Genomic DNA, 13,470 nt, shown 5'->3' on the forward strand with positions numbered 1-13,470 from the left:
TTTTGTAAACTTTCTACTCGCTTTGTGTGTTTCCGCTTTCGACAATCCGTTTTCGAAATACAGTATATGTTCCAGATAAGAGGGTCATCTCAATATGTCTTATTTGGTGAGAGTGGAAAAAATGGTCAAATATAATTTTTTATGCGGCATCACGATCTATTCAGTGGAATATTGACATTTCCGGTATCACCTTCAGTTTAACCAAAGAGTACCCATACTTACTCTTTGGTTTAACTAGAATTGAAGGTAACTTTTGTTTTTCAAATGTAATGCCTATATTTTTTGAAGATGCTTGAAAAGAGCAATCAATTTGCTGTACAACGTAAATGTGCATATGGTTAATATATAGTAGATATACAAAAAATGAAGAAATTCGTGATTCATTATAATTAGAAAACTTATGAAATTTAGCATGTCGTGTGCTGTCAGGATGCGCGGTGCCTGTTGTGTTACAAAAAAACGACCTCATCAACTTGTTGAATGTTGATGTGATGATGATTTGGAATGTGCTTGTGCAGAAACGGAAACTTATTTGACATTCTTCTGTCCTCCATCCTACGTGTTCAAATTAATTTAAAAAAAACGCAGCTTTCTTCGAGGCCCGAGTGCCATTTCAAATCTTTGTAATGGGTAGACAAATCTGAAACTTTTTTTTCGTTGATGTCGCACTTTGCTATATCGCGTACCGATCAATACATGCCCCAAGTCACTTGCGTCGTGCCATGCCGATGTGTTTCCACTTGTACTTCTTAAACGAATGCGGCTTGCATTTTTTTAAACTTCACGGGGTTGCAAAAATGAAGCAGTCCGTCGGAAGACAAAAATGTCGTTGAAAATGAGTAAGAATATTTTGGAAATTGTTCATAGTGATATCTGTGGGCCAATAACACCCACGTCATATGATGGGAATAGGTATTTTATCACGTTCATTGACGATTTTTCCAATTTCACTGCAGTGTATTTGTTAAAACAGAAAAGTGAGGCCTTTGAAAAGTTTAAGGAATTTTATTTCATGACAAAAGCAATGTTTAAAACAACCATGTCTAAATTAAGATGTGATAATGGAGGAGAGTATGTATCGAGGAATTTCAAAAATTTTTGTAGGGAAAATGGAGTTGTGTTAGATTATACTATACCTTACACACCACAACAGAATGGCAAGGCCGAGAGGAAAAATAGAACACTAGTTGAGAGGGCCAGAGCAATAATCGATGAATCGGGAGTATCAAAAGAATTTTGGAGTGAAGCTATTTTGTATTCAAATTATGTTATTAATCGAGGGCCAACTGATGTTTTGGATAATATTACTCCATCAGAAATTTGGTACGGTGAAAGACCAGACGTAGGTAATTTAAGAATATTTGGGAGTACGGTATATAACCATGTCAGGAAAGAAGTACGAGATAAATTTGATTCAAAGGTTGAAAAATGTATAATGTTAGGCTACGTAACGAACGGATATAGATTATGGAATGTAGAAAAAGGAAAGGTTGTTCTCTCAAGGGATACTAAATTTGATGAAGACACTTTTTATTATAAGGGAAATAAACCGACGGTGGAAATTAGGGAAATATGTAATGATAATAATGAATTAGGGGAAAATGATAATGAATATGAATTTGAAAATGATGATATAATTGAAAATGGGGAAAGAGATTTGAGAGAGGGCAAAAGGCAAACAAAACTACCATCTCGGTATAACGAATATGAAATGTACATGGCATATAATGCTTTAGCTTTTGTAAATAATGTACCGCAAAATTTTAATGATCTACAAAATAGGCCAGATAAAGAATTATGGGAAAAGGCTATGAAAAGAGAATTACACTCAATACATAAAAATTCTACATGGGAAGTGGTTAACAAACCTAGCAATTCACAAATATTAAACACAAAATGGGTATACAGTTTAAAAGATGGTGAAGGAAATAATGAAGGAAAATATAAAGCCAGGTTAGTTGTAAAAGGGTTTGCGCAAAAAGAAACATTTAATTATGAAGACGTATATTCTCCTGTAGCTAGAATGACAACAATTAGAGTGCTATTAAGTGTCGGAAATCAGCTTGGATATTACTTTAGACAGTTAGACGTTAAAACAGCTTTTCTTAATGCAAAATTAGACCACCCAGTTTACATTTATCCACCTGAAGGGTCAAATCTTAATAATGGAAAGGTGCTCAAGTTAAATAAATCTTTATATGGGTTACGACAATCTGCGAAATGTTGGAATGATAAAATAAACGATTACATAATTAAAATAGGTTTTAAGAGATCTGAAAATGACTATTGTTTTTACATTATGGATTTAAAATTTGGAAAATTATTTTTATTGTTATATGTTGATGACATTTTAATTGCGGGACCAAGTGTACAAGAGATTAATGGTGTTGTAAACAAGTTGGGGGAAGAATTTGAAATGACAGATAGGGGAAATCTAAATCATTTTTTAGGGATTGATATAACATATAATTTTGAATTAGGTGTGTTGAAATTGAATCAGGCCAAGTATGTAGAGAAAATTTTAAACAAGTTTAACATGAGAGATTGTAAGGGTTCTGATGTACCAATTGAACCAAAATTAAAATTAGATATTTCCAAAAATGACACATTAACAAATAAACCTTTTAGAGAATTAATTGGTTGCTTGATGTATTTATCGTTGGCTACACGTCCAGATATTAGTTTTGCAGTGAATTATTTAAGCAAGTACCAAGATAGAGCAACAGACGAAATGTGGACATATTTAAAGAAAATTTTAAGGTATTTAAAGAAAAATAAGCATATTGAAATAGAATTTGTGAGAGAAACAAATATAAGTTTAAATTGCTTTGTCGATGCCGATTGGGGAAACGACATAAACGATCGTAAATCAGTAACCGGGTTTTTATTCAAACTAGGTGGGAATTTGATTCATTGGGCAACTAAGAAGCAGAATTGTATAACACTTTCTACTTCTGAAGCAGAATTAGTTGCATTGTGTAGTGCAGTTTGTGAGGGAATATGGTTAAATAAATTATTACTAGATTTTGATTACAATATACGGTTGACTACTTACTATGAAGATAATCAGGGATGTATATTTTTAATTAGAAACCCAAGTAATAATCGTAGAGTTAAGCATATAGATATTAAGTATAAATTTGTATGTGAACTTTTGAAAAAGCAGCAAATTGAAGTTGTGTATATTGAGTCATCTAAACAAGAGGCAGATATTCTCACGAAAGGATTGCCACAAGCTACTTTTTCAAAATTAAAGCATTGTTTAGGACTTCGTGATAACTTTAGCGAGGTGGGGTGTTAAGATATACGCTAAAGTGTGAACATAGCCGCGCATTGCGTGGGATGGGCGAATGCGACCACAATGAATGTAGAATATATAGTTCAATGGTTTTGTATTAATAAGTTAAGAATGGTGAAGATGTTACGAGATATTTTAGTATAAATAAATACATAAAAAGCATCGTATTATTTAGAAGATAAGAACTGGTCACACGGCCCTCACCCACGGCTATCTGTTGAGGAGAGAAGAGCGGCCAATTTGTCAAACTTGCAATGTCCCAATCTCGATTGAACATATTTTAACATCATGTAACGTCTATAAGGACTATCGTGAAAGATCAGGGATACAAGGTACTCTAAAGGATATCCTACAGGACTGTGAAGAAAAGGTGTATAATTTAGTAAACTTCCTAAAAATGTCAAACCTCCATAGAGTAATTTAATTAACCCTCTGTAACTCCATTTATGTAGCACTATGTAAAATGTAAAATAATACCAATTTAAAGGCGTAATGACCAAAGCAGTTAAACACGCCCAATAAATTAAAAAAAAAAAAAAAAAAAAAGTTACAAATTAGGTATGTTGCAATCTTTTGATTTTGCTTACGTAATGTTAGCATCAAGTAGGTGGATCTATTATTTATTAGGGGAAGGTTGAGACAACTTTGGGCATTTTCTATACGTAGTTACATGGATTCGTCTATGCGTAGTTAAATAGTTAACAACTTCCAAGCATTTAATTATGATTTTTGTGATCGGCTTGTGCGATGGGACAGGGGGTTTCTTTGTTTTATGTGGGGGCATAAAGTATTTTTGTGAATGTGTTCTTGTATTGCATTAATATTTTATTAATTACTAATTGATGGTTGCCGCTAATGCGATTTTAGAACTCACAGGGCATGCGAATAAGAATTATTCCCTCTCATTCGGTAGAAAGCGATTTTGTAATTTTCGTAAGTATATAAATGGCTTTCTCAGACGTGACCCTTTGTTCGAAACTGTTGGCTAGCCGAAAGAAAGACTCTCAAGGTTTCGCATCTTCTTGATCGTCTCGAGATAATGCTTTGCATCTGGCTGTCCTGGAACTGCCTTCGCTTGACCTGGAAGTAAAGTCAGATTGAATGTTATCCCCCGTTAGTGAATGCATTCATTTCCATGAATGATGGTGGTGCAGTATCTTCAGTATCCCGATTATGAGGAAAATAAGATTCCGCGATGTTATCATACAGTTTGAAGACTATTTTAATGTAATTGTAAAATCCAAATTGGAAAAGAAGTAAGAAAGTAAGTGAGTCTATTTCCTGAAATGGTTTCAGTAGCTGTTTTTTCCTTCTTTGTGATGAGAGTCCCTAGAGCTACTCTCGTGTGATTATGAAGGAGCAATCCTGATTTGAATGTAGATTTGATTGTTTTTGTTATTAGGGAGTTGTGCGCGGGTGCACCATCTTGTTGAAACCAACAGTTTCCAACTTTTGTTTTTTTTGTGTGCCATACATCGTTGCATTCTTAATAAAAAATGTTACTCAATACAGTATGTACTTTTTTTGCGGGTCATATAAAAAAATTAAGTTGATGGCGATTTCTGCGAAACGAAACGGTGTATTTATTGAAAATCTCTCAACGCTGTCTTTTGTAGAGCTCAAATAGTGTTTTTTTTATTTTCTTGTATCTGTTCAAATAACATTAGAAAAACATAAAAACAAAATCGCCAAATTTGGGTTTTTCGGGCATATTTTCGGAAGTAATCGGAATATTCTGGTTTTCTTTACAATTACAGTAACTTTTCCTTAATTTGACCATCTTCGTATGTTCTATGGTTTCCGAGATCCCCATAATAGACATCCTTACCTTGAACACAGTGTATCAGTATAGTGCCTTTGCGCCTCACTAAGTAGTACCAAAGAGTAGTACCCTTAGAGTAGAAAGAATTTCTTACTGATGAGGTACCTGCCTTTTTATTTCTTATTCATTAGGCTATTAATGTTGTTTTAATTAATTTTCCCACACCCCAAGAATAGCCGCTTTCAAAACGCGCCAGTATCCATTAAAGTAAATGAAAATAATGGACCGTTGCGTTGGGGGGATTCGTAGGTTTCACTGAAATAGTAAATTATTAATGTAACGCAATGGGCGCGTCATGGCGGATACGACCGGAAACGTAAATTATTTTGGAGTATTCCATGCATAAGAAACGATTATTTCCAGTGCGTCGCGTTCTAGTTAAAAAAAAAGTCTCGAAGCCGATGTGACTTGCGTATGCATGAAAAACATTACATTGGGTTAATTCCATGATGTTAACTTTGCCACAAGCCAATTTTGGAATGTCGTATATCATCAATTTTACCGTTTCATCTACCTACTGTTGGCGTCAACATAGAAATTGGTCATTTGTCATTAGTAAATACATAGGTACCTGCTTGTCAGCGTGTTTGTCGAGCAAGATATCGCATACCAGAAATAATTAGGTATAATGCGCAAAGAATCGGCACAGAAATATGCAAAAAGTTGCATGTTGCCTAAAAATATACTCGCACGACGTCTCAACAATTATGTCAATATCTCAAGCAACGGATGCAGGAAAAAAAGTGATTACCTACTATCCTGAATAATGTAGCCGATTCGAGATTTGTTGTATTTTTAGGTGTCGGGAAGGGGACGTATATATAAAACTGAACTTCTTTGCTAATTTGAACAGTGCATTCGTTTCACAATTTTGGTGAAAATTAAATTGTGCACATCTCTCCATTGACCATGGTAAGTAAACGCGTGCCCAGTAAATTTTGTTTTTTTATCATGACACAAATTTAAGGACGAAGAAGCGCAAAGGTTGGCTATAATGAGGAAGGCATTTCAAATGTTCGACAACACAAAATGCGGATTTATTGACACAGTCAAAATTTGCACGATATTGAATAGCATGGGCCAGCTGTTCGACGACAAAGAGTTACAGGCGCTAATAGAAGAAAACGATCCGGATAATGTCTGAAAAGTCAACTTCGACGGTTTTATCGCAATTGCCTCCCACTTTTTGGAGGAGGAGGATGCGGAAAGTACACATCAAGAGTTGAAGGAAGCTTTCAGGTGTGCTTTTTCGCTTTACTAGTTTAGCGTGTACTTAGACTGTATTTTAGACTATACGACAAAGAAGGTAACGGTTACATAACAACCGGTACTTTAAAGGAAATTTTGAAAGCCTTAGATGACAAATTAACTAGTGGAGAATTAGACGGTATTATTGCCGAAATTGATACTGATGGATCCGGTACTGTTGACTTTGATGGTAACGCCCTCACTTTTATAAAAATGTAGTCACGCGTTTTCCTTTTAGAGTTTATGGAAATGATGACTGGAGATTAAAAATTACAAACCCATTAAACTACAGTCTAGCAATAAGTATTCAATTTAAGTAATTATCTCTAATAAATGTGATTTTTTCTTTTGGCGTTTTTTTGCATGGTATGCATCATTAAAGTAAGAAACAAGTGCCAAAAGTTTGTGCGAAACAAAACGTTTGATGAATTAGTATTTTTTTCTAACTGGCACTTGGTTATTTTGGGGTTCAGAATCACGAAAATTTGGTATTGAGCTGTATATTTTTCTTCTCGAAACATATAAAGGTTGGTCGGTTTTGGGGGTGCATAGGGTAGTGGCAACATGGCTTGTTGAAAGCAGATCCACTTCCTCAAGAATTTATTTCTATTCAGTCTCCCTATAATTATTTGAAGTAATATACTATCGAAATTCTATGGATTCGGCTGCATTGACAAAAATAATTCCCTAAGTGATCACTTTCACAGCAAATGTTACTTTCGATTTATAATGATTCTTGGCATAACCATGTTGAAAATTTAAAATCTTACTTTCTAAGGCCCTAACGTAAGGTTGTACTTAAATGGGAGACGCTTTAAAAACTGAAATTTAGTTGAAATTCCTTCCTTTTAAATTTAATCTATTTAATAAGATAAAATAACAAATTAATTAACACTTCCACGATACTCCTTTATGTTACGGTTTGAATCTTTAAACCACATCGTCTACGCTGCTAAGATCTTCACACAATAACCCAAGTCCTCCTCAATTCCATAGTTGAAGAGTGGCTCTCGGGTTCGGCCCCTGATACTACAATGAGTAAGACTTAAATTGTCTACAAGTGCCACAAATCTGGAAAGAAACCACACGCAGTCCCCTGTGCGGTAGGGGTATTCTTTCCCGCCCCTACACGGCTAAATATACATACAGGAGTTAAAAAAGGCGGTTGTTCGAGGAGGGTTCGGGATAGTAAGCGGTGCTCGAGACAAGGAGAGATCGGGGACAGACAGTCTTCCCGAAGTGGTAGCGCGGTTCCCACTGAAGTCGATCTTTTTTTATTGTAAGTAGAACAAGTTAAAAAGTAATCATAAACGATTTAGAAAAGCTCATTTCCACTTGCATTCATTTCCCATTTGTAAGATGCAACTTCTGTTAAAATCGTAAAAGTTCGGCCACAAATATGAAAGATAGCGTTGCAAATGTGCAATTCATTTTTGACGTGCTACTTCAATTTCAGTTTATAAGAAGAATTTCATTTCAATTTTTTTCTAAATAAGAAAGCTGGAACTGCGCATGCGCAAACCTAAATTTTGAAACCAATAATGTTAGATTTTCCTTTGTTCCAAGCGCCTATGTATCAAATTTCTTAAATGCTTCCATAGATAAAAAAAGTTGGCACTGCCCATGCGCAAAACCAAATTTTGAAACTGGCGTTTGATTTTTCTTTATTCCAAGTGCCTATGTATCAAATTTTATTCAAATATTTTTATAAATAAAAAAGTTTGCAATTCGGTTTATAAATGGTCGAGATGCGAAAAGGGCACTGTGAATTTTGAATCGATTCGACTCAACTTTTGGCATTGCGTATTATATGGCTAAAGCTATGCCCATATTGAATTTCATGCAATTCAGTTCACAACTAACGGAGATGTCAAAGCGATCGGACATTTCTAAACAAAGTTATCTTTCACACGGACAGATAGATGGGCAGACAGACAAAGGAACAGACGGACAGACCAACAGACAGACGATAGACAGCAATACAAAATTATAAACGATATCTAGGATCGTTAATAAACGGCAAAAGTATAAAATTATGGAACATGTAAAAAACGGTTTGTTGGTTTTTTTACAATAACTTTTTTAGCAACAAACGCAGAAAAAATTCCTTCCTTGGTGCAAGCCTCGACACCATAACGAACCAAATAGCGAAAAAAGTAGAACAATAACTCTTAAGATAAAGAACGTCGCAACGAACGAGCGGACGGACGGACGAAGTGGCCACAATCGCGCATTTTATTTTTATTTTTGTGGAAATGCGCTAAAAAGGAGATTCGAAAGAAATCAGTAGGTATAGGCGGTGAGTGTGTTCTCGTTCTGGAACAGCAAGTATCGACCCTTGGTACCTTTTAGGTAGCCAAACACGCACCTTGCACACTTCCAGTGTTCCAAATCCATAACACGAATTGAACTTGCTTAGATAGCTCACCAAGTATGCAATATCTGGACACCAGATACGTGGAGACTACCTATCAATTGCCGATACGAAACATCGGCAGATCCCCTTTCGATTTCTTAAAGTTTGTACCAAATTCTATCGGGGTCTTCACTGGCTTGCATTCGTTCATGTCTAATCGTTCCAGCAGCTGCCCCACATACTTCTCTTTGTCGCAAGTTACGCACCCTTCACACCTTTTCGTCTTGATCCTCAATCCAAGGCATCCGTGCATTGTTTTAGATCCATCCGTGAAGAGGAATGCATCTAAAACAATGTAGGGAGCTTTAAAGGAAAAAAGGTCGGCTATCAATTTTTAAATTTCGTGCCACAATTTGTAATTACTTACATTTGCATTAGATTTTGATATTTGTGGTTGGGTAACTAAAAATTGCAGTCCCTGACAGGGACCCGGACCCAAATGAAATATCGGTTCCGGTTCTGTTTACATTTGAGCGAAAATATTTATACCGGTTCCGGTCCGGTTTCGGTTCTAAAAAGAAATACCGGTTCGGTTCTGCGCATTTTTTTCGGTTCATAACGGTTATTTGCGGTTCTAGTCTTTTAGAAAATATGGCATTCAAAAAATTCATTATAACAACGTGATTTGTTAATTAATAGGTGTGAAAAAGAAGTCATGAATATCAAAACGTGACGTATCGTCAGTGTAGCTAATGTATAACGACAAGGGGAATAAAGAAGGAAGAGGGAAATATGTATTTAAACTTAATTTATTACTAAAAACAGAAAAAAAATACTCAAAAAGTAAAAAAATACGTATTGTTTTTTTATTTTCTAAAACCCCCTCCTTTTATTATTTACATTTACAGTAGGGGCTAAATTAGCGCCACGGCCCGCCCCCCGTAATGCCTTCAATTTCGACCCCTTATTAAAAATTTATAATCCACCGATGGCAATAATAGAATAATATTTTATCAATTGGTTCAACGTGGTTGCCGGCGCGTCCTTCCACTTCCAATAACCGGTTAAGAACCGTAAAAAACTGAAAAAAGTAATATGTGTTCCGGTTCTCAGTACGTTTCCATTTCTGAAGGAATAACGGTTTCGGTTCGGTTTTCGGTCCAGAAAAAAAATACCGGTTTCGGTCCGGTTTTCGGTTCGGTCCGGGTCCCTGGTCCAGGACCCTTAAAATCGTCACTTAAACAAATCGGCCTTGCTGAACCAAAAAATGCACAATTTTCTTTATTAAAATTTCCATAATAAGGCACAATAAGGCAATTGACAGTTAATGTATGTACGTTACCTACACATCAGTTTATATTAAAGAATTCTATAGCCACTGTGTATCCACATATACAGTGTGTCCCCGGATGGACTGAACAAGAGGGAAACAATTTTTAATTTTAACTTTACGCAAAAATGTCATTCTTTATAAAAATTTTTGCTTGCCTCAAAACCACCTATTCTGAAATAAAAATCTAGATATTCCTTTTAGTAGCTGGGAAAATTAGAAAAAAACGCAAAATCTACAGCGGAAATTTTTCTAAGTTGCATGTTTTTGATTAAATCAGACTATCCTTGTATCTTCCATGGCAACCTGATAAGCAAATCAAGTTAAAAAAGACACCATAGAGCTTAAGAAAAAGAATGACATTTTTGCGTAAAGTTAAAATTATAAATGTTTCCCTCTTGTTCAGTCCGTCCGGGGACACACTGTATAATACAAGAATTTCAATAAATAGGTATCAAGATTGGGGCTTAAAAACAATTTACGGTTATGGAAACCTATGTCGTCAACATTTGACAGGTAAACACTCAACCTTGTTTGCGATTTGGTATTTCGCAATCTGATAAGTTTATTAATAAATAAATTATCAAAACTACTTAAAAACGTCTTCAAACACTCTCAAAGACTAAGACCTTCAAACCGGCAATCTTTTCTGGCGAGAGGTTTATTAGATCAAAATGCATTAATAATCCGTTTCTGCTATTTACATCAGAACCGAAATGTATAGGCTAAATTCTGGTCTCAACTGACAGCTGTTAAAACCAGAAGGAAATGACTACTTGATACCTGAAATTTATTGTGAGGACGAGTCTGTTGAGATATCGTATCTGAATAAATACGTTTCCCAACGTATCGCTGAATGTCAACAAAGCTATGGTAAAAGTCCAAAAACTGTTCTATTTTTATATCGAGAGCGGCGAATTCTTATGGAAAAATAACTCTTGCAAATTTACCACTGTAGGTACTACATATATGCGACTCCCCATAAATTTTTAAATGGGATGAAGGGTTTCGTTGGGACTCCTTGTATGTACGCTATAAAAATTTACCCAAAATCGTCCTGAAACCTTAATTTTCATGCCTACTTTCTGTCAGGAAATTTGAGTTTCCATGACAGAGGCAGATCAGACTACGTTTCCTGCCGCTTGTCACTTTACTGGCCGCAGCTATCACTTTCCGGCCGCACCGTCACTTTACCGACCGCATTTTTGACATTCCTAAATGTCTATAATGACTCTTGTCATCACTGACAGATTGACAAAACTGTTTTATATACAAATTGAAATGTTATACAATATACGATTTCTGGTAAAATTTAATACAAAACTCGTCAGTAAAATGACATTACCTGACTCGGAAATTAAAGTACTCGGCCCCAAGGAGCCGCACTTCAATATTTCCTCGCCGGTAATGTGTCATGTTCCTGACTTTTATGTAAATAATATGTTTGTGCGTTTCCCGCACCTTACACCCCCCTTTCTCTTAACTCTAACTACGACTTCAGCTTTAACTCTATAGCATGCAAACTTTACGCCGTAATCCAAACCAGGCGATGTCAAAATCGTTATTTGTAAACCGAGTTCTTTAGGGATACGTCTAAAGAAATTAGTTAAATATCAAAGACCTGAATTTGATGCATTGTTGATGCCACGTGCGTCATGATAATCGCATTGATATCTTATATTTTAAGTACAGCGAAATTATTTAATCTATGAGTGTCTATACTTACTATAATAAATAGGTTGGTACCTGGGTACCAATTCATTATTAGCATCCTCAACACCATGTACGTGAAGCTTATATTTGTGTTTGTTGTTCTGCACTACGTCAATGCTGGTAGGTACGATAGTTTTCATTGTTCTGCAATTAATCCTCCGTAAAACAGCGAGCCAGTGCTTTTCGTGCCTTGACAAAGACAAGTGCCAAAAAAATCAGTATGTAGAACTCGACTACGTTGAGAAGAATTGTGGAACCAATCACTGCTACTCCTACGTGCGTACGGGTAAGTAACTATATAGTGTCGTACAATAGACGTTTTTAGGGAAGGTTTCCGTTTACTGTTCTGTTATTTGAGAATAAAAAGAGGGTGCTTTATTATGCTCGGCAGGAGAGAATACCGTTCACAGAACACGTGATGCTGACTTACAATCGTATGTTTTTCATATTGAACCATACGATATTGTAGATCGGCATCAAGTGTTCTGTGACTCCTGGCGAACACAATATCGGGTTTGTAGCTCAGTGGTAGAGCGTTGGGCTACAAATGCGAAGGTCGGGTGTTCGAACCTGGGCTGAAGTAGGAATTTTTCATTTGTGCCAGAGATGGGCATTCTTTAGATCAGTTTCGAGCATTCTGCCGGCTACTCCGAATTAGGTTTTCCTGCAGTTTTCCTAATTCGAATGGTAAATATCGGAGTGGTATAGAACAACGTAAGACCTTCTGCAGGGGCACCTCTAAAAAGCATTATACGGGTCACTCAGTAATTGGGCGTAAGCCTGTTGAGGGCCTAGAACAAGAGGGACAATAAATAAATAAATATGTAAAGGAGCGTATTCAGCGGCGCCGATGGATACTCACGACCTTCCTTAATAATATCTTGCTTACATAGTAACAATTTCTTTATGATACAATAAGCTCACATTACCACCTACAGTGTCTGTTTGTCTCTTTCACACTTTACAGACCAGTTCATAAGGGAAAAATCCTTGTGGAATTTGAGTCGGAGTGGTGTGTGTAACTACAACTTGGGGTTAGGCTCTCTAATCTATCAACGTTACTATATAATCTTTTTTTATTCAAGATGATGGGAGAACTGTAAGGAACTGCATCTATAAAAAGGGTCCCGCGGACGTGTGTACCTACTTCAAAAACGCGCGTAACTGTACCAGCTGTTTTGAGGATTTGTGTAACAATAAAGAATTGAAGTAAAGAGCCTTGCTGTATCTTTGGTTAATTTTACTTTAGTTTATCCTCAAGTTTCAACTATATTTTTTTAATGTTTTGAGTTAATTTTGATTTAATTTGAATATTTTGTTTTATTTTAATCATACTATGTTATCCAGTTATTGATGATATCTATTGTTAAATAAATAAAGAAATTGTGCACGAATTGAATTGCAAGCAGTTGTAATTAATGATTTAAAAAAATGTAATTTAACATGTCAAAAGCCAACATGGCCTTTTTCAATAGCTGTTATTTATTTGACTATCACCCTCATAGCAACACATGAACATTCGAAATAAACCTATACAACGAAATATTGAAGGATCCTCAGTACCTATTATAATCACTTTTACGACAATTTATTTTAATCTTACAATAGTATATTGAAAGACAAGTGTTACAATGCGACCTATTGTAATACGACTATCTTGTGGCACGAGTGGCGACGCGAAGCTTTAATTTAATTTAAAAAAT

At 35.7% G+C, this 13,470-nt stretch overlaps 1 protein-coding gene across 1 annotated transcript; it reads left to right on the forward strand.

The window, feature by feature from the left end:
- The first annotated feature begins 5,506 nt into the window (after positions 1–5,506).
- LOC116177911 (troponin C) lies at positions 5,507–6,714 on the forward strand. The gene is given in 5 exon segments (XM_031497086.1): positions 5,507–5,863; positions 5,920–6,032; positions 6,088–6,359; positions 6,410–6,558; positions 6,607–6,714. Coding segments are annotated over 4 exon segments (453 nt in total). The 5' UTR covers positions 5,507–5,863; positions 5,920–6,029; the 3' UTR covers positions 6,636–6,714.
- Positions 6,715–13,470: the final 6,756 nt, after the last annotated feature.

This window comes from Photinus pyralis, unplaced genomic scaffold, assembly GCF_008802855.1.
Source record: "Photinus pyralis isolate 1611_PpyrPB1 unplaced genomic scaffold, Ppyr1.3 Ppyr1.4_LG8, whole genome shotgun sequence".
NCBI classification, from domain to species: domain Eukaryota; kingdom Metazoa; phylum Arthropoda; class Insecta; order Coleoptera; family Lampyridae; genus Photinus; species Photinus pyralis.